The 22,912-nt window shown below is 27.6% G+C and overlaps 6 protein-coding genes across 6 annotated transcripts; 3 read left to right on the top strand and 3 right to left on the bottom strand.

The window, feature by feature from the left end:
- Nucleotides 1-148: 148 nt before the first annotated feature.
- LOC113794377 (beta-1,3-galactosyltransferase 6-like) lies at nt 149-2,007 on the top strand. Its single transcript, XM_027344499.2, has 2 exons — nt 149-768; nt 837-2,007. Exon 2 carries the CDS (start codon nt 900-902, stop codon nt 1,899-1,901), a length of 1,002 nt encoding a protein of 333 aa, XP_027200300.2. The 5' UTR covers nt 149-768; nt 837-899; the 3' UTR covers nt 1,902-2,007.
- On the bottom strand, nt 1,429-4,055 carry GrlHz (Gustatory receptor-like Holozoa). Its single transcript, XM_027344498.2, has 2 exons — nt 2,536-4,055; nt 1,429-2,468 (listed from the first exon to the last, which is right to left on the bottom strand). Exons 1-2 carry the CDS (start codon nt 3,958-3,960, stop codon nt 2,001-2,003), a joined length of 1,893 nt encoding a protein of 630 aa, XP_027200299.2. The 5' UTR covers nt 3,961-4,055; the 3' UTR covers nt 1,429-2,000.
- Nucleotides 4,056-4,104: 49 nt separating this feature from the next.
- On the bottom strand, nt 4,105-5,717 carry LOC113794380 (uncharacterized). Its single transcript, XM_027344500.2, has 2 exons — nt 4,463-5,717; nt 4,105-4,377 (listed from the first exon to the last, which is right to left on the bottom strand). The coding sequence occupies exons 1-2, from the start codon at nt 5,439-5,441 to the stop codon at nt 4,229-4,231; spliced, it is 1,128 nt and encodes a 375-aa protein (XP_027200301.2). The 5' UTR covers nt 5,442-5,717; the 3' UTR covers nt 4,105-4,228.
- Nucleotides 5,663-8,048, top strand: LOC113794346 (acyl-CoA desaturase-like). The gene is made up of 3 exons (XM_075821479.1): nt 5,663-7,041; nt 7,114-7,335; nt 7,401-8,048. Exons 1-3 carry the CDS (start codon nt 6,748-6,750, stop codon nt 7,959-7,961), a joined length of 1,077 nt encoding a protein of 358 aa, XP_075677594.1. The 5' UTR covers nt 5,663-6,747; the 3' UTR covers nt 7,962-8,048.
- A 5,267-nt stretch (nt 8,049-13,315) lies between these two features.
- Nucleotides 13,316-17,057, top strand: LOC113794407 (uncharacterized). The gene is made up of 2 exons (XM_027344530.2): nt 13,316-16,003; nt 16,060-17,057. The coding sequence occupies exons 1-2, from the start codon at nt 14,185-14,187 to the stop codon at nt 16,935-16,937; spliced, it is 2,697 nt and encodes an 898-aa protein (XP_027200331.2). The 5' UTR covers nt 13,316-14,184; the 3' UTR covers nt 16,938-17,057.
- Nucleotides 16,923-19,552, bottom strand: LOC113794408 (uncharacterized). The gene is made up of 3 exons (XM_027344531.2): nt 18,254-19,552; nt 17,933-18,190; nt 16,923-17,869 (listed from the first exon to the last, which is right to left on the bottom strand). The coding sequence occupies exons 1-3, from the start codon at nt 19,217-19,219 to the stop codon at nt 17,144-17,146; spliced, it is 1,950 nt and encodes a 649-aa protein (XP_027200332.2). The 5' UTR covers nt 19,220-19,552; the 3' UTR covers nt 16,923-17,143.
- Between the last annotated feature and the right edge of the window lie 3,360 nt (nt 19,553-22,912).

Genomic DNA, 22,912 nt, shown 5'->3' with positions numbered 1-22,912 from the left:
ATCCGACACAAAAGATATCGACGACAACAACAACAACGACGACAACAACATCATCATCAACAACGACAGGAAAACAAGGAAAACACACCAAAATGAGAGAAAGATAGAGCGAATAAAAAAAACAAGAAACTCAAATCTTACTTTTGGCTGTATATTCGTTTCCATTATCTCATCATACTCTACCACTATATATCACTAACCATACCACCACAGCCATTATCATCATCATATTAGAGTGAATCCAAAGCAGAAGCAAAGCCATCCATAGCGAGATCAATGAAATTTTGGACCACAACCACATTAATATATAGCAGAAGGAAAAAAATGTGTATTTTTAGCAACAAACACACCAAAACGCCAAACATCGAAAACATGAATGAAAAATTCTGAAACAAATGAAGGAATTGAATATGGATGCCGAGTAAAATTTGTTAAGCTCTTAAATTAAAAAAAACAAATCAACAAATCTATCAAGATTTATATGGATCTAGGCGTTAATTAGAAAAAATAAAATAAACCACCACTACCATCAATTCAAATTAACGACGGTATTTAGTATTTATGGTTGTTGTTGTTAACAACAAAAAATCCATTGAACCTAAACATTGGATAATTGATGAAAAGGATTGATAGTTTTTTTTAATAATGTCATATGATCCTTATATATTGTGTCGATGACTTTTGAAAATGATTGGATTATTTTGTTAAGACTATTCCGATATCAAATATTTCGTAAACATTGTTGATCAATCAATAATTTGTTGACAGGTAAATGTTTATTTTTTTGTTCATTAATTAACTTTATTAATTAAATTTGAATTTATTTTACATTTTAGATGAAAGATGTTTAAACTGATCACCAGATGGTGAATTATATCTGAATTTTTTTCACGAAAAAAATGAAAATCGGTTCACGTCGTATTAGTTTGATTATAGCTTTTAGTACCGGTTTTATCCTTTGCTTTATTCTTATCAATATTATTTTTGGATCGATAAATAAATCACCGAAATTAAATGATAATCATTCAGATCAGATATTTGTTAATCAGTTTTTAAATAATTTTGATCATCATTTTCTTATTTGTATTGTGTTCACATCGGTCAAAAATATTGCCCGTCGTAATTGTATACGTGATACATGGTTAAATTTGGGCAGTAATCTTCAATTCAAACATTATTTCGTTATCGGTACGAATGATTTATCATCGGAAGCAAAAATTTCACTCATAAACGAACAACAACAACATAATGATCTTATGTTATTAACAAATCTTAGTGATACTTATCAGAATTTATCATTAAAATTAATTCAATCATTTCAATGGATTTCTAATCATCATCAAAATAAATTCGAATATCTTATCAAAGTTGATGATGATTCATTTGCACGTATCGATACTATTTATAAATATTTGGAACAAAGAAATCTTAACAAATTGAATAAATTACCATTTTATTGGGGTTTTTTTGATGGCCGTGCTCATGTTAAACAAAAAGGTGTTTGGAAAGAGAAAAATTGGTTTTTATGTGATCGATATTTGCCTTATGCATTAGGTGGTGGTTATATACTTTCATATCAATTAATTGAATTTGTTGCTAATAATTCACATTGGTTACAATTATATCAAAGTGAAGATGTATCACTTGGAACATGGTTATCACCATTACATATTGAACGTTTACATGATAATAATTTTGATACAGAATATAAATCACGTGGTTGTATTAATACATTTTTTGTTCAACATAAACAAACTGTTGCTGATATGAAAAATAAATACAATTCATTAATAAATTTTGGTCATTTATGTCAAAAACAAATTGAACAACGATTTACATATGAATATAATTGGCATGAACTTCCTTCTAGATGTTGTATAAGAAATAAAACAATGCTGTGATTTTTTTTTTTTTTTTTTGTTTTCGTTGAATTTTATTTTAATTTGTTTAAACTAATGAATAATAACAATAAAAATAGCATTGACAACAACTATCAAATTTCATAAATCAATCAAATGAAGTTGACTTAAAATCAATATGATAAAAATAAGAACAAGAAATATTGATATGATAAAAGTTGGCCGTACCGGAATCATTAATAATCTTGCCTTTAAATTTAAACTACTTGTATATGTTAATAATGAATCTAGATCATCTCTTGCTGTTCGTTGATAACAGAATGGCCTAGCACAAAGCTCATGGCCAATGTCGATGATCGATTGACAGGCGTTGGTCAATCTTGCTGCCTGTAATAATGGTAACAATAATAACAATGACCAATAAATCATTGATGAAATTGCCAATATTAATAAATGCCATTCAACATATAAATATTTGGCAAACATATCCAACATTGTAACTGATGCTTTAGTTGTTATATAAATCATCAATAATGATACGCTCAATGAATAACGATTATTAAGGAAATTGATGTTCATTTTGAATATTTCTGTATTTTTGGCAAATTCCTTTGAATGTAATTTGAAAAATTAGTTTGTTTTTTTTTGTTAACACTAAATTGAATTGTGATATTACCTGAAAATTGATTCGTTTTTCTCGTATAGCTGTAATATTCATCTGAATAAATAGAATATTCATCTGACAATAAAGTGCATAAATGATCATAATTGAAATATGTATTAATTCAATTAAAGAAAATAATATGAAACATAATAATTTTATCCATATTAATGGTTTTGGTAGCCAATTCAATTCATCTGGATCAATAAAACCAAATGAAACATCATCGAATAAAAATAAACGTAAAGCAAATTGTATCATAATCAATGATAAACAAAGAAAAATTGCTAAAATCCAATTTCGTACAATTTTTTTGATTTGAATACTAGCTTTTTTATGACCAATAATTTTTGTTGCTAATAATAAATTCAATAGACATAGATTCTGGAAACGATCTACTTCACAGCAACGTAAATGTTTCAATACAATTGAATATGATATCAGATGAATAATAGCTGGTAGAAAATAATGAGCCATTGCCGATCCTTTACAATGTAAAAATATTTGAACACGATTCAATAAAATTTGTTCATCAATTTCATTGGTAAATTCATGATTAATATCCTTAAAAATTTGTGTCAAATTCAAAAACTGATAACTATGATTCAGTTCTAAATGATAATGTTGATGAAATAAATCAGTGATTGCTACATCATTTTTAGTATTGATAATATCGGCATTTAACACATTCAAAGTACCAAGATTATCCTGACGAAAACATGATACATATTGAAGAAGATGACCAACACACATGAACATAAGCAAAGACATCAGATGAAATGAATTGATAAACATTTGACAACAATTAAAACCAAAACAATCAAATTTAAATGGTTGCCAACCCAATAGTATGAGTAAACGTCTATAAGGTGTTAGAATTTCATTATGACAATATTCTAAAGCTCGTGTAATTGATGGTCGAAATTCTTGTTGATTAAACGAACCGGATAGATTTGTTTCATCTGTTGTCAAAAAACTTGTCGATTCATTGGCCAAAACATTATTTTGATTCCGATGACGATTATGTCGTCGAATATTCGGTTGTTGTTCTTCGTTATTCATCCACAATTTCAATAATGGAATATTTTTCCTGGACAATTGATCGGAAAATTTTTCACTTTTTTGACTATTATTATAAGAATTTGTCGATGATATTGGTAATAATGGATAATATGATGATGATAATGATGATCTAATTTGATTATTGTTGTCAAGAATTGTTTTTGTTTTAGAAGTGGTGATAGAAGCGGCTGCGGCGGCTGCTGCGGTTGTTGTCGTTGTTATTGATGTTAATGTGGTCGATGTTGTTGTTGTACATAATGAACCATAATAATGATAATGATAAAAATGTTGATTATTATTATTAGCTGTTGTTGTTGCTGTCAATGTTGAATTTGTCAATGAAGTTACGGGCATTTGATGTCGATGATTATCCATCATGATGATTATTCGTTATTGTGATGATTTTGTCTAAGTTATTTTTGCGTTTCTGAAAACATTTTTCTTAAATTTTTATTTTTATTTTTCAACAAAAATAATTGAAAAAATTCAAGTGCAAATTAAAAGTGACATAAAATATCGTCACTTTTAGCGGAATTATTTGTTTTTTATTGTCATGTGTGTTCATTGGAAAACAAAACAAAAAAATTTATTATCAACGATTGTTTTTCTATTGTTTGACCATTAGTGTTGAATATAAATATTTTTTTCATAAAAAATGTCGCCTGGATAATATTTGTGTTAAAAGATTACCATCCGGATCATATTGAACGATTAATGCAGCCGGTACAATACCTTCGGTATGATTACGAAATAAAACGAATGCAAGAATCAAACCAAGTAAACAATCGCTTAATACTATCGTTTCACATTGTATAAAGAAAAATAAAGGGAAAAAATTGGATTAAACTTATCTTCCTTCGGTAAAGAATAAATAATTTACCTAAACTAGTACCAATTGGATGTCCATTTGTAATAAATGCAACAATAGTCATAAGAAATAAAACAGATGAATAACTTCCCAATATAATCGATTCAAAAAGATACCAAGGAAAATTATAAAAATAGATAATCAATTGACATGTATAGATGGCAAATATTAATCCATAAACTATTAATCCCAAAATTAATGCTATAATATATGCAAATTTAAATTCACAAAATTCCATTTCCGATAATTCATCTTGCAAAGATTTTGACAATGTTGATGATTCGGATGATTCTATGTTCGATTTTAGTCCATTATTGTTATAGAATGTTGTTGTTGTTGTTTTTGTTAGATTATTATTTGTAATGAAGGTAGTATTTAATGATTCAGGAATCATTAATAAATAAACACATGAATCAGTAAAATAAACACACATGGCTAAAAATAATGTAATTATAATGTACAATTTTAAACAATTACAATAACCAAAATTTGGCTGACAAGAATCGGATGGATCAAGCATCGGTTGATCTTGTGCTCTATCCGATAATTTTCTTGAATCTGAATCAAAATCATCAGGTAAAAATCTTCGTACAAATTTTTTCAAACCAGTTTTACAATATTCATCTTCATCATTTGTTAATATTATTGATGAATGATTTGATTTCACTGATTTTAATTGTTCTTGTTGTTGTTCAACTTCATTAATATTATTCAACGTTAATGATTTAGTTCCAATACTTTTTTCTTCTAATGATTGTGAACATCGTTTTGATTTTTTTCTCGATTTTGATCTTGATTTTGATTTTTTTCTCGATTTCGATCTTGATTTTGATTTTGATCTTGATCTAGATTTTGATCTGGATTTTGATTTGGATCTTGATTTCGATTTAGATTTCGATTTAGACTTTGATTTATGTTTTCTTCGCTTTGATTTAGTTGGTTTTGTTTCAATATCAACAAGCGAATCATTTTTCAACGCCGGAACTTCCATTAATGAATGACTAATTTTTTTTTGGCCTGACAAAAGAAACAATTTTTTCTACAAACCGCAATGTTTTTATTTATATAAAATTTTATTGTTTGTTCGCTAAATTTATTCAAACAAAAAACTGTTTTTAATTTCTGGAACTTTTTTCGTTCTCCCTCTCTCTCCCATTAATTGTTGTTGTTATCGGTGGCACAAAAAGTTTGACACATAATGAATTTTTTTAAACAGAAAAAAAATTGAAATTCGATTTATGAATAATATTGTTGCCAAAAAACAACCTTGAATAACATTAGGACAAGGCAAACCATATTTGATTTGATTTTACTGTTCGATCACTTCCTATTGAATTTGTCAAACACAATGATTACTTTATAGTGGATAATGATGTTAAAGATTTTGAAAAATAAAATTTCATTTTTCCATCATTATTCCATTTGTATTCAAATGCTTTTTTTCCCTTTTTTCGATTGGATTTTAAGGTCGAATTTTGTTTTCTGAACATCAATGACATCACTAGTGGAAAGAGATTATCTTCGGAAACAAAATTCATTCGTTCATTTAACCACCATTTCCTTTTTTACATAAGTACAATGATGATTCAAACAACAACAATAAACTCTCTCTGTGTGTGTGTGTGTGTGCCATATTTCCATGCTGTCCAATGATCATCAATTTTATTTTATTTCTTTGCGTTTTCTGACCACACTCAATTGTAATAATAATAATGTTTCAAACAAATTGTTTGACATGCACACACACACACACACACACACAAATCAAATCAATTGTTTAGAAATAAACTTGTTCCAAAAAACTATATTCAAACACACTAGACACACATTTAACAAATTTTTTGTGCCAGTAAAAAATGAAAACGATCAATTGTTTTCTCATCCATTCTTTATGATGATGATGATGATGATGATAGAAAATAAAAGTAAAAAAAAGTGAGAATAAATATGAAAAAAAGGTGGAACCAAATCATCATCGAATGATAACCGCAAACAAAATGGAAAAAAAGATTTCAACAAATTTCATTCTTCACTTTAGTGAAGAAAGAAAAATTATTATCATCATCATCTATTTGTCCGTTTCTTATATGTTTTGTATGTTTCAAGTGATTTGTCAAATCAAGAAAAGTAGTAGAAGAAGCAATTCGATTTGTTATTTGTGATGATGATGATTGTTAATGTGATGATCGATAAATTTGTTTCCGATAAATATTCATCTATAATCAATGATTGTTTAGTCTGTGTGTTTATGTGCGAAACCAAATATCGACATAACTTTGTTACTTTGTTAAATCATCATGAATAATAAAAAGATTAAAACCTTTAGTAATGATTCTGTTCAACCATACGATTGGAAATGGAATTGGTCGTTTATCATTCCGTTAACTATTGGTCATATTGGTGCATTATTTGGAATATATTTGGCTATTTTATATGCATCAATTAAAACATTAGTATTTTATTTTATTCTTATACAATTCGGTGCAACCGGTATTATTTGTGGTGCTCATCGTTTATGGACACATCGTGCTTATCGTGCACATTATATTTTAAGAATTTTTCTTATGTTATGTCAAACATTAGCATTACAGGTTAGTATTTTAATGCGATTTGTTTGTTTTGATCTATCTCGATATTTATTGTTTTATTGAAAAAAAACATAGCTTAGTATACTTCAATGGTGTCAATTTCATCGTGTACATCATAAATTTTCGGATACGGATGCTGATCCACATAATGCAAAACGTGGATTTTTCTTTTCACATATGGGATGGGTATTAGTTGATCATCATCCAGAATATAATGAAAAAAGTCAAAAAATTGACATGAGTGATTTAAAAAATGATCCTATTGTTTGGTTTCAACATAGATTCTATGTTCCATTGGTATTGTTTATCTAACTCTTTATGATGATATTTTGAATTAAAAGTTTGTTTGTTTTTTCCCACAGGTATTACTGATAACATTTATGATTCCAACATTAATACCATGTTTATTATGGAATGAATCGTTAATGAACGCTACATTTGTGAATTTATTTCGTATAGCATTATCATTGCATCAAACAGCATTAGTTAATTCGGCTGCACATATTTGGGGTTTAAAACCATATGATGAACGTATTAAACCAACTGAAAATAAATTTACTACTTATGTTACAATGGGTGAAGCATATCATAATTATCATCATGCATTTCCATGGGATTATTCTGCATCAGAATTTCGTTGGGATGTTAATTATAATCCAATGACAGCATTTATTGATATTTGTGCATTATTAAATCTAGCATGGGATCGTAAAAAAGTTGATCGAAAAATGATTGAAGAACGATTAAATAAACATGGAAATCAACAACTAATAAATATAATTGATAGAAAACCAAAAAGTTTATTGTTCGATACACTGTTCGGTGTATTGACATTATTCTGGGCTTTATGGATGTTGTTAGCATTACGTTTTCTATTTTATTCATTAAATAACTCATCAATAACTCCACAAAAGTTATTATAGAATAGGTGAAAGTGCAATAATTTCCTTTTTAAAAACTTAATTATAATTACATTCCAATGTCGTTATTATATTATTTTTGTTTGTATTTTATGGTGATCATGACAATGATCATAAAAAAATTTGTTAATAATAATAATAATTTCAAGATTATTTAAGTCGGCTTTTGTTAATTTTGATGATAACATTGATAATTACCTATGTTGAAACTTATGTTATTTGTAATAAAAGAAAATTTATTTCTGATAATGAATTGGTATATTATAGTAAGAAGGATATTAGTAATCCATCCTGGATTTGTTTTGATGAGATACGTGTGAGAAAAATAAAGAAAATTCTTAAGCTGTCAAATTAATACTGTTGTTGTTGTTGTTGTTGAAATGATTTGACAATTGATTTTTGTCATCGTGTGTGTGTGTGTTTGTGTGTTGACAATCATAACAACAAAATTGTAATAATAAATGTCTCTAATAAATGATTTTTATTTCTCGAAAATAAGGTATGTAAAAGAATTATTTATGTAAAAATATTCCAATGTAGATTACAAAAGTGTTTGATAAAGCTGAAAGCTGAAATTTTTTTTTATAACCAACCAAATCAATGCCATCATTTGAAATGTTTGGTATATGTGTTTGACAAATAATTTAATTACAACAACAACAAAAAAAGTATCACAGCCAAAATCATTATCATATAAATGAAACGAAATTATTCAGACAGAAACACAGACATACACACGATGAAATTGTTTCATATTCATGAAAAAAAAATTGTATACCAATGATGACGACAACTTATACTTGAACGGTCGAATAATTTTGAGGCCAAATCATTTATCAACAACAACGACAACAACAAACGAATGTAAAAAAAACTGTTACAAATAACAATTGTATACAACACCTATGCATGGTGGAAAAAAAAGGTGAATAAAAATTTTCATTATTATTCGTTATGGCAAATAATTGAATAAAAGAAAATAATAATTTTTGTTGTTGTCTCTTTCAAACGAGAAAAAAAATGGTTCCGAATGAAATGAAATTCCGTTTTTTTAATGATGATGCATCAACCAAGTGACAAATATACGTAGCCAACATTTAATGATTCAAAAAAAAAAATTTGCATTTCTAAAATGCATAAAGTAAGTTCAGAATATAGAGAGAGAAAAAAAAGTGACAATTGCAAAGGTATTTCATGATTATGATGAAATGACAAATTTACAAATGAAAAAAAATGGTTGTAAAAATAAATATGAAATGAAGGGTCGCTCCCAAAATCATTCAAACGAAGAACGCATATAACAGGTGTGTGTGTGTGTGCGTGAATAACAACAGGTTATGTCCGGTATGACGAATGATTCATCATCTTCAATCTGTTTGATTATAGATTTTTGGTTGTCAAAACAAAAAAAAAATGTCAATTTTTTCAGCATTATTGTTGTTGACGTATGTTGTTGTTGTTGACGTATATCCACTATTATTTTTTCTGCGATCTTCCAAATGTTTTTCATTATTATTATTATTATTTATATTTCGCCCATTATATTTTTCGTTGTCTCTCTGTTTATTGTTTGTCGGTCATGGTTGGTTTCAAAGTGATAGCCAAGAAAAGAATAACTTAAAAAATCATTCAATCGATTCTCATTTAATAACAACAATATATTTGCGGAGTAAATGACACCAAATGATACGAATGGTCATCATCATCATTTTTGATTAGTTTTGATTGGATTTTTTCTTTTTCGTTTGAAAACATTAAAATCATTCTAGTCGAATGAATTTATGATTTTCAAAAAAAAATTCAATATTTTTTATCGATTATGTTTAATAGAATTGCTGTTTTTTTGTTTGTTTGTTCGAAAAAATGATACATCAAAAAAACTATCGATTTTTAAAAATAAAACTAATTTTCATTCCATAAATATCAAATTGATTCAATGAAAATCTATTAATCTTGTTGTTTTCAAATTGGTTTTTTTAAAAACTTCAACTGAATAAAACATTGATTTTGATTTATGTTTTTTTTGCTGCTACCATTATTGCCGTTATTATTTGTCATTATTAGTTTTGACATTCATTGATCGATTAAAATTTTTTTAAATTCTGATCGATACGGATCGATAAATGAAAACAAAACAATGATAAAATCAATAAATTGATACAATTCACACACACACGCACCATCAGATTATCGGTTTATTTTCTGTCAAAAATTCCAATCATATTTCAATCAATAATTTTTAACCCACTATGTTAATGATTGAAAAAAAATCATCAATTAAATTTGATTGGTTATTATTAAAACGTTATCAACAAAATTCATTGAAAAGGATTTGAAAATGATAATTTCTTTTATTTTTTTCGGTTCAATAATTATCAAAACGTGTTCTGTGTGTGTTCATGCAATCGGAAAAATAAAATTAAAATTTTCCCTTTTTTTCCCACCTGCTTGAAAACATTTGTGAATGAGAAGAAACGAATGCCACGCAAGCTATGGCGCCCAATTTTTTTCTTCTCCATTATTATTCACTTTTGGTTTACTCCCAGTACGAATTGAAAAGAGATTTTTCCTATTTATTCGTCTGTTTGTTTGCATCCAAATGTCTATAGAAAAAAAAACATTGTTTTGATGTTGATGATATTCATTTCAACAAAACCAAAACAAAAATCCTGTTGAAATATACAACAAGTGTCTCTCTCTCTCTCTGTTTCTCTTTCATTCAATTCTCTTAATTTTTGTTTTCTGTTTGTTGAATTTTTCAGTTGTTCAAAGTAAGAAGAAAAAAAATCTATTGTAGTTTGATATTCAGTCAGGTAAACCTGTGCTTGAATGCCACAAATCATTGTTAGCTGACTGATTCGGTTTTTTTAAATAATGTAAACAGGTATGGTATGTGTTCACTATCAACTTTTATTATTATTGTTGTTAAGATATATCCCCAACCATTATGTTCTTTTTCTCTTTATCTATCTATATCTATTATACAGTTTGAATTCATCCACACACAAAAAAAAAAAGATTGTTTATCGCTAACTTTTAAATGCATTTGCCTATTTTTTTTCGCAACAACAACAACAACAATAATAATGAAGAAAGAAAAAAGTCAATTTCTAAATCCATCATCATCATCATCATCGTTTTTGGACCATTGCGCCCTAGTGTTATTTACAGATTAAACAACAACAACAACGTTGAAATTGATGATGACAACATAATTCTTTTTTGTTTGTTTGTTTTACCCACACGATTGTAAAAGATGATGATGATGATGATAATGATAGATTAAATATGTGGTAATTTTTTTTTCGATGTGCGTCCATTCATCCATCCTCCACATAAACAAAGAAAAATCCAACATTTCTGTTTGGCCAACAATAAAACAACGATAATGATGATGATGATGATGATGACCGATCAAAATCTTTACCGACCATTATCATCATCATCATCATTATTATAACCTAAATGGATTTTTACCTTCGAATGATCTAGTTTTTTTTTTTGGTTTATTTATTTGTTTGGTTATTTATTTTTGGTTACGAAATTTCATCACCAAATAATTTTCTTTTGTTTTGGCCAAATTTCTTCTTTTTTTTTGGTCTACGAGAAATGAAAATAAAAGATTGGTCGATTTTCTTTACCCTTTTCTTTTTCTGAAAGAAAATCTTTTTCTTCACTTGTTTATGGATCATGTTCTTCACAATCAATTTGATTTGATGGATTCATTTGAATCGATGGTTAGCCGGTTGTTTTCTTTTCAACATATCCATAATGATATTTTTTTCAAAAAATTATCAGAAAATAAAATAAAAAGCTTGTTGAAATGTTACACAACATCAAATATTGAATTCAAAGAAAATGATCATTTCGTTCCAGTTGTCATTATTGATGTTTTCATAATAATGTTGAATGAATGAACCAAAAACTTTCATAACATTTTCCGACTTTCTACGGAAACAAAACTTTGGTATAGTTGTGTTGTGTGATTTTCTATTACCGCCGACCTGCAAAAAAAAATATCAGGTGCATAAATGAGTGAACAAAATTAACTTTAGAAATAAAACAAAAACAAAAAAAAAACATACTTAATTCATCCATAAACACATTGTTCAACAAAAAGTGTGTTTACATTTGATGATTTTTTTTAATTTTTATTTTCAATATTACTATTATTGACGATTGTATGTGTTCATCATCGGTTATTGTTCCGCTTCCTATGTTTGTTGAAGAAGATGATGATGATGATAATTGGTTATATAATAATAATAATAAAGATCTATATGTGTTTGTGTGTACACCTGTACACCTGATCGAAAAAAGAAAGGTAATAAAATATTCTAGGAAAAATGAAAAATTTCCCTTTTTTTCGATGAAAAAATTTCCCTTTTTTTCGATGAAAAAATTTTCCATTTTTTTCTTTCTTTTCATCATTCACATAGGCATTGACATCTTCATTTTTCGTTAGTTTTTTTTTCACAATAACTTCGTGATTAGTTTGTTATTTTTTTTGCTGAAAATTTTTATTTTTATTTTATACATCGTCATCATAATTATCTACGTCGAACATTTTTATGATTTTGGTATCTATAGAATTGATTCGATCATATAACGAATCATCATCATGTTTTATGGTTTGTTTTTTTTTCTACAGTTCAATCAGAAAAAAAGTCGGAAATTTTGTTTTTTCATTTCATTTCATTTCAGAGTCGGTAAAATAACAACAACCGAATAATAATAAGTTATGAGAACAACAACAACAACAAAAGAAGCAACAAAAAAAAACACACAGATATTCAACAACATCGGATCATTGGATCTATTCTTTTTACCTTTATCATTGATCAGTTTTTTTGATGATTTGTATCACCTGTGTGTATGTGTGTGTGTGTGTGTATGCTTGGTTTGTTGTTATGTGAATGTTATTTCATTCATTTGATCAGATTGATTCGATAGTTTTATTTTTTTTTCTATTTCTAATTTCAATCTTTAACATTATTTTCGAAACATATATTTTGCCCCTCATATTTGATTCAATGATTCAATCGTAACGAATTGAAATCAAATGTTACTGACGTGTTTTATATTTTTGATTTGATTTGATTTTTGGCTGACCAAAAAAAAAGACGTCAGTCAAATAAAAAAACCTTGTTGAAACCAAACGAAAGAGTTTTTTCTTTCTGGAGAAAAGAAAATGAAAATCGTGAATGAAAATGAAATGAATGTTTTATATTCATCCACATCATCATCATCACTGTCATATATGCTTTTTGTATCTTTGAATCTTTAATGATCTACCACTACGATTATTATTATTATTATTATTATCATCATCATTATATCATCTCTTTTCGAAATAGGAAAAAAGTAGAGGAAAACAAAAAAAAATCAAGTCTTTAATGTTTGTTACGACAACGATGGTCAACGAAGACAACAACAAAAGCCAATTTTTAAATGTTATATTTTTCATCATCGATTTGGAAAAATTTTGAGCTTTTTTTTCTGTTCCATTTTCGATTTCATAACGTTTTTTTCAAAAATATTTTTGTTTTGTTTCGAACCATAATTTTTTCGACCTTGTTTATAATTAGCTCTAATCAAATGACAAATATTATCAACAAACGATTACGACAAAGACAACAATATCAACAACAACAACATCAACGACAATTGATTTTACGACGTAGTGAAAATTTATTTTGTTTCAAATTTTACATCATTTATAACATTATTTACAAACAATTCATTTCTAAAATTCAATTCAATTTTTCTCATGTGATTTTAAAATGATTATCGTCAACAACGTTATACGTCGTATTTGAATATAACAACAATAATAAAAAGAGTTTATTCCAACACGTGTTTGTTTCTGTGATAACGTTTTTTTTTCATTTTGATAACCGCTATCTTTTTTTTTGTTTGTTGATAATACATTTTGTTGCTTGAAAAAGAAAAATTATTGACAAACGTTATAATTGAATATTTTTTTTTCTTTTCTTCCCCTCATCATACGAATTATTCGGGCGTATATTTTTTTACGTTGACTTATTACTATTTATTTATTTATTTATTTGTGATCGACCTATTCTTTAATTCAAATCTGATCGATTGATCAGGTCAATGGATCAATCGATTGTAATATCGATTGGAACAATATTTATTTCAATAACTTAAATAAAACAACATTGATGTTAACGATCAAGAATCGGTTGTTGTTTTTTTTCTCAATATGATCGACAATATGTCAACGGTCGTTCATCAAAATTATTTTCGTTGTGATAATGATGTTGATGATATTCATCATCATCATCATCATCATCATCATCATCATCATCATAATAATCGAGCTAAAACAACGACCGCATTCGGAACATCGACATCGATGCCCATCATTAACATAAAACCATCACAATCAAATCCTTATCATAATCATAATGAACAATTATCAACCGTCATATCATCAACATCCTCATTAATATTGCCATCAACGCCTACCAATGGCCCTCCTATTTCATCAAAAATACCAATAGCAAAGACTAAATTATCATCAACATTGCCACAATTATCATTATCATCAACATCAACAAATACATTGAATTTTATAATGAATACATTTCAATGTAATATCAATCAAGAACAGGCATGGGCGTTAATCTATCAATCAACCAAAACATTGAATGAATTGTTGATTCAATTCGAACGAAATGAAACAAAAATAAATGGTGGTGAACTTTTGTTACGAAAGTTGACTTCATTCTCACAAATTATATTCGATCATAATGGAAATGTATGCGAATCAACATGGACAATTTCGATTGATAATAATGGGAAAAAATTTATGCCCACAACTAATAATAATTCGGAAAATGATGAAAACGATAATGATATACTGTTATTTACTAGAAACGATGATAAACGTTTGATGAATGAATCAATTAATGGCTTGATTGCTTCATTAGCAACAATTATCTATTCGGCATTAGAATGGAATTGGAAAAATTTCCAGCTGTCATCCGATCAAAAGAAAAATAATGATAATAATGATGATGATGATGAAGAAGAAGAAGAATTAGACCTTGAAGAAAGTCTTGAACTATTAATGCTTTCGATGATCCGTGGATCTGAACATAAAGATCTTGTTGACGAAGGTTATATTGATGCTATGGAAGAAAGTTGTCTCAATTGGGTTCTAGTCAAATGTGAACAACATTTTCAAACATTGATACAATCTTCCGAAAAAAATGCAACAATAGAAATGTTATCGACCAAGAATCAATTAGGTGTTGATTATTATTATCAAACTATTTGTAAGATGATGATGGATGAGGCTATTAAATTAAGTAAATTAGTCAATCAATTTTATGATCAAACAATACCAAATCGACAATTGAACAAATTATTTGATTCATCTAATCTATCAACATCTTCGTATCAGCAATTGGATACAGAAAGTCTTAAAATTTGGGCACAAACCTGGATAAAAGTTATGTCTGAACTTCGATTTGGTGTCCGTCTTCGACCAGTTCCTCTAAATGATGATCATATTCACAGTGATAAATCAAAACTAGTGGAACAAAAATCTTCCATCAAAAATAACGAATTGTTAAAACATATCGAAAATATTCGTGAAAATCTACGAAAAGCAGCTTATCATAATGATGATGAATGCGGACCATCATCGTTACAATCATTACCAGTAATGTTTACACAAGAATCAATTGCTGAAAAATTGAAAAATTTAAAACCTCCTTCCGAAAGACGTAATCTACCGAAATCATCAAAATTTTTTCAAAATAATGAACCATGTCTTCATGATCGTTTAATGTCGGCTATTCAAAATTTTGATCAAAGTCGATTACGTTCGACTCAAACTCAAGTGAAACCTGATATACGTAAACTTTATCTTTTGGAACGTGAACAACGACGATTATGGCAGCGACAAAAACATTGCAAATCTCTTTGGAATATATATGGTGTTAATGATAATAAAAATCCAGAGGAAACATTTAAAAAGACGCCAACCATTAAACGAAAAATGTTTTCACCGGGTAAGTTTATAGGAATTTTTTCTTTTAATCATTATTTTAATATTTTTTCAATTAAGATCCTCGTAAACCATTATCTAGGACAACAAATTATTCATGTCAAACAGCACCCAGATCTCTTATCAATTCTATTCGTCCTGCATTATCGCTTAGTCATTTGATCATGAATGATTCGACAATGGCCTATCATAAATCAAATATGAATATTCAAAATCAATATCAACAGCAACAATCACAAGAGAAGAACAAAAAGAAACGATTATCATTAAAAGAAAACAATATTCATCATCAGATTTTAATACGAACATCGACACCGAAATCTCGTGACAACAATGATATGAATAATAGTTCACCAAATTTTGAAATAATTAATGATTCGAATTTTATTCATTCGAATGACATAATACAATCGCCTGTGTTATGCAATAGCTATGAAAGTTTACTAGTCAATAATACTAATTCCATTTTGAACAATGAAAATGATGATACTTTTTGCAAAAGTATTTGTCATCATAATCCTCGTAAAAATCGATCTTCATTGCATATAAAACAATCGGAACAATTATTATACATCGATGATGATGATCAACAACAACAATTGAATCATAATCCATTATTTCGTAGAAGTTTCATACGAAAACCATTGACTGCTAATTATGCAATGTCCAAAACATTTCATCAACAAAATGAACAACCACGAAGGTCACGTTGTAGTTCATTTTCTGTGTTACCAAAACCAACGGATAAACTAAAGAATTTTGATTATTCTGATCCAACAACGCCAACCTCAACAACAGATTTCCTTGGATTTCGTTCATTTATGAGAAAATCACCATTTCGTTCATCATTAAGTCTTGTCTGGTCGAAAATATTCGGATCACCGAAAGAAAATTCACAACTGGAAGAATTATCTTCCGATAAATTAAAACAAGATTAATTGATTTATTGCAACAATTAACATTACATATCTTTAATTTGATAATTTGATTTTTGTCTTGTACAGAAAAAAATAATATTTGTCGATTCGATTCTGTAATTTTTGATAATGATAAAAGTAAATATGAATAAAAAATAAAAATTTTTAATTGAAAAATAACTTTGCACATTAAAAAAAGGGTCGATTTTTAATGAATTTTTCCATTGTTATAGCTTAGTAATGAAATCTCTTGAATCACTTGAATGTATTGAAATGGTTGATGGATTCTTTTTATGATTCGATGTTTTTGTGGATTGATTGTTTTTATTATGATCAAGCATTAAATTTTCATCATCTTCATATGCTTCATTTGTTAAACAATCCAATGAATTATGAACCGATTGTGGTAATGATATTGATTGTTTACAATTATCATTATTATCATTTTGTCGATCATTATTATTACCATTACGTTTATCTTCATAATTATTGTTCGATGTTTCATTATCATCGGCATCAATGAGTATTACATTTTCTTCTAAATTTTTACCAATTTGAATGTTTGTCTGATTATTATTATTATTGTTGTTGTTGTTATTGTTAATGTGACCGATTGCATGAGATGTATGTCGTGGAAATGTTGATGTGGAATAATCTTTTCGTTGTCGAATTCTGTCATCAACCAGAATTCCGTCATCGTCATCATCATCATCGTCGTCATCGTCCTCATTTTCATAGTCAATATCGTAACGACAATCATCTAAATCATTCAAACTAACATTTAAAGATTTGCTTGCATATTTTTTCTTCATCTGTAATTGTTTAGCAAAATTTTCATTATCGTTGTTATTATTTTCATTCGATGAACAATTTCGTAAAGCAGCATTCAATAAAATCTGATCTTCACGTTGATTTAGAATATCCAATTGTGTTAGCTTCTGCTGTAAAGATTTCTGTTAAACAATAAATAATAATATTATGATCATGAAATGAATTTTGAATTTTTCACAACAAACCTGTAACTTGATAAATTCTAAATGAAGTTCGATTTTACGAACACAATCTTCAAACAATACAACTAAACGCATTGTTTTTTCACAAGAATTAATGTAATTGACTAGCGTCTGATGATCAGCTCTTTCGACATCACGTCCATTGATTGATAGAATAACATCACCAGGACGCATACCGCCACGGAATGCTGGTCCACCATAGGTTACTTCATCTACATAAGTGATCAATTCAATTTCTTGTCCATGTTTGATGCCATAAGTCTGTTTTGATTAATAAGAATAAAGTTACAACCGACATAATAGCCGAAAAAAAAGATAACAAACCTGTAATGTAAAACCGAATGAATTTTTCTGTTTTTCAATGATAATTGTACGTCGTCTACGATCTTCATCAGGTTGTGTAATTATCATTCTATCCGAACGAAGTGATCGAACTAATTCTTGACTAGATGTTGAATATAATGATGTTGTACCACTTTCAGAATTGGTACGTTTTTTCATATGATTTTTTTGTGTTTTATTTGTGAACAATATATTACTGGCTTTCGAATGTTTAACAAAACGATTCGATTTCAAAATTGGTAATATTGGATTTGCACGAGTATGATGGTGACGTTTAGACGAAGATTTTTGTGATTGTTGTTGTTGTTGTTGTTGCTGTTGATTATTATTATTAACACCAGAAATAGTGATAAATGTCGAACTTGATATGCTACCAGTTTCAGTTTGTTGTTCATATAATTCCGATGATGAAAAAAATGATTGATTTGTATCAATCGAATGAATTGCAAATGAATCATGTGAATGATCAGATGAAGATCGATTTTGTAATTGTTCATTGACTAGATCAGAATTATCATTAACATTAACATTATTAGTTTTTATTGTTGTTATTGTTGATGTTGTTGGTGTTGTTGTTGTATTTGGAAATTCTGGATGTCGAACATCCGTATCATCAGCCGTATTTGGTGTTGAACAACATTCATTTGATAATTTTGAACATTCACTATCGCATAATTTTTCCACTTCTTCATCATCATCATCTGAATGATCTTTACGTATCATAATACCAGTACTTTTTGTCTTGATAAACGAACGAAATGCTGTTGCCGTTGTGTTCGGTAATAACATTGTTGCAGGATTGGAATCATGAAAATGATTATGTTTATAATGATTTTGTTGATGATGATGATGATGAATATTCGATGATTGTGATGTTGATGATGATTCCTTTTCACTGCACAATGATGTTGTACTTACCGAACTGATTTTCGTTTTATTTAGCTTCATTCAAATGGTAGTTTTTTTTCTATTTTCAATACTAATCTTATTTTTTTTCTTAAATATCAATCATTCATTCATCATTAGTAAATGTTGTAATGATCAATGTTGTAATAGGTTCGATGACATGATTATAACGATATTTTTTTTGCATATTTCGTAACAACAATAACAAAAGATGAAACACCTGATCTACATATATGGTATAACGGTACTTTTAAATAGTTTTTTTCTTCATAAGATGTAATCTTCATTTAGTTGCAAAAAAATATCAACAACAATGATAATAAACAAAGTTTTGAGCAGCTTAATTTCGAAAAAAATAGAAATTACAACAACAACATCAACAACAATATCATCGTAGACCACGACGTCATATAGTCGAAAACAACAACAATCACAAAAGAGAAAAAGAGTGGTATAATTGAAAATTGAAATGACAGTTGTATCCACCACACACACATACACACATACACTGATATATTGATGCACACATATACATGTGAATGAACGGTGAAAAAAAAACAGGACAACGACGAAACAGGATCATTCATTTTGGGAGTTATATAATCATAATAATGATCTGAATGGATGAATGAATCTATGGCCAAACGATATATTATATATAGAACAGAAATTGAGCGCGCAATTTTTCAAATTGTAGCGGTTTTTTTTCCTATATACAATTTATATGGATGATGAATGAATACATTTTATGATTTGAATGATATTTTCCTGTTATTGTCGATGATGGTAATGGCATCTATGATTTTGATATTTAATCTTAAAATGAAAATGATAATTCAATGGGAAAAATCCAAAACTAAAGATGTTTTGCCATTGCAGCGACCTATCAATTCCGAAGGAACAATCATGTTATGTGACATTTGAAATTGAATTCATGAAAAATTAGATTTTGTTTATCAACAAATATCAGTACATTGTTTGTCGTTTTACAAACTACCGGAAACTAATAATAATAAAGATTCTTCATTCATCGTATATGTACAGAATTTATATTGAAATGAAGAATATAAAAAAAAACGATAAGAGACGAGACAAACAACAACAAAAACAAAAATTGCCGACAATAAACAAAACAAAACAAAAACAAAAAATGTTTTCTGGAAATATTCTACATTTCCTTTTTTAATTCTCTATTACATTTCATTTCGTTACAATGAAGAAAAAAAACGGAAAACAAATGTCAAACATGTATAAAAATAACTTTGCTTGTTTCGAATCTTGGTCATTAATTGTCAATCTAAAACGAGATTCGTTTAATAATATTGTCGAGACATCGAGATATTGAATTTTTCTTTTCTCTATTTTCATTCGAATCCATTCGTTCGATAAATATATTGATTATTTTACAAAAACAAAACAAAAAAAATGATTAAACCAGGATCATTATTTGTAATTCATGAATAATATCTTTTCATCATCTTTGTCATTGTGTAATACACAAATAGAATCGATCAATTAAATAAATCGATTGTGAATGAATTCCAAGAAAGAAAAAAATTCATGAAAAAAAAGCTTCATTATCAAAGATTATTATCCGGTTGCTATTATCATATATCACTGATATATTCAGAATGTCAATGACGCCGTAACAACAACAACAAAACGAAAAAAAAATATGCTAATTTCCTGTGCAAATCGGTTATAAACAACAATTTTGAAATGAAAATTTTTCTTTTGTTAATGATGAGAAAATGAAATGAAATGAAAAAATGAAAATATCTATAGGGAATATAAAACAAAACAAATCTAATGATGATGCTTATGTGATGATGATGACAAGAATAATAATAATAATTTCAATGATGATGATGATGATGATGATGATGATGATAATAATTCCCACAACAACAACAACAACCGTTGAATGAATTTCATATACCAAATGTAACAAACGTATTTAATTTTGTTTCTTTGATGACGATTATAATAATTTCAATGTTGTTGTCGTCGTCGTCGTCGCCGTCATCATCATGGTCGTCAAGCAAGTGACATTTTTTTTTTTTTTTTGGCAGTCATTATCATCAGCGTAATGATAGAGAAAAAAAACGGTAAAATATTTATTCTTCTGTTTATAAATCCATTATAATCATTACCGTCATCATCATGATTATCATCATTATGGGTAATGCCGAATAATTCTTCTGTTTTTTTTTGAATGCCGTAAACTTTTTTTTTTTTTTGATTCGGCATTTTTTTCATTTTGATTTTTGATGTTTGCGATTTTTTTTCATTATCGCAATATCATTTGTTCGGGGATAATTTTGTTGACATTCACCATTCACCATTGTTGTTTTTTTTTCAAATTCAATTTGTTTTGCCAACCAAAATATCTTGACATCTTATTTTCATCCTATTTTTTTTGCTTGATTCAATCATCGACCGCAATTCTTTCTTGTTTTGTTTGTTGTTGTTTGATTTTCAACTTTTTTATTAAATTTTTTTTTCAAGTTTCTATCCCCTTTTTACCACTGTGTGATAATGTGTTTGCACAAACATAGAATGTAATAATCTTCATTCTTTTCATAACATATAAAAATTCTTCACCATAATGATGATGATGATCATCATCACCAGAATAATAATAAATGAAAACAAAACAAAAAATCGAATTGAATTATTGGATTCAATTTATAAATGTGAATGTCGAAAATTGGTAGACAATAGTTTATTATTATTCATATAATGTGCCAAAAACAACAACAACAACAAAACTTCGATTCATTGTTTTTATCTTTATTTCATTTTTTTTTTTTTTTGCAGAAAATTTCCAATAAAAATTGAATATCATTCATCATTTTCATTTTTATCGTCTGGTCTGGTTTTATTATGATCCATTTTGGATCTTTATTACAATTTTTATTTTCCTGTTGAATAAATTGAAATAATTTGCAACAAAAACAAAAATTAGTTTGATACATTTATTGAATCGAAAATTCAACATTTTTTTTTATTGAATCATCAAGGATTACATCATCAAACTCAACAAAAACCGAATAAAATTTTATTTAATTATAATGTGTTGTGATTCTTTAAATCCTTAAATCATCATCATTGATAGAATTTCCAAAGAATTGCATTATTTAATGATGTTTACTTTTTGGATTTTCAATTTCTTACGTTCACTTACACTGTAGATTCTCATTTTTAACAGTGTAGATTTAAAAGAAAAAATCAACATTCAATTTTTGTATATGGTGTTTTGCCTTACATCTCATTACATAATTTGTTTGATTCGTATTTGATCATTTTTTTTCTTTTTTGAAATTGTGTGTTGGTTAAAGAAAAAATTTCGCCTCAGGTTTCAAAACAAATTCTCATGACAATTGAATAAAAAAAGGAAACATCAATCAATTCCAGATTTCTAAATGAACATTATCTTTTCGTCTTCATTTCCTATTCGTTTTTAAAGAATATTTCATGTTCAAATTGTTCATTTGTGGTAAATAAAATGTCAACTAATTTTCATAACTACATTATCATATTCATATCATATTTTCGAACATGTTTTCCGCTGGGGGTGAAAATAATAATGATTATTTATTTTTTGTTTGTTTGTTTGGTGAATCTACCCACTGACAGGTGTATTTTTATACACCTGTCAAAACGAAAAAATTGTTCATGTTTTTATTTGACAAATCGAGAGAAGTGAAAAATTTTGAAAAGTAAAACGAAAAA

Source organism: Dermatophagoides pteronyssinus, unplaced genomic scaffold, assembly GCF_027571235.1.
Source record: "Dermatophagoides pteronyssinus isolate colony J.1.1.1.1 unplaced genomic scaffold, Derpt_VIB-CSIC_2022.12 sq0010, whole genome shotgun sequence".
NCBI lineage: Eukaryota > Metazoa > Arthropoda > Arachnida > Sarcoptiformes > Pyroglyphidae > Dermatophagoides > Dermatophagoides pteronyssinus.
The sequence above is the reverse complement of the archived record's forward strand: the minus strand, read 5'-3'. Positions and strand labels throughout refer to the sequence as shown.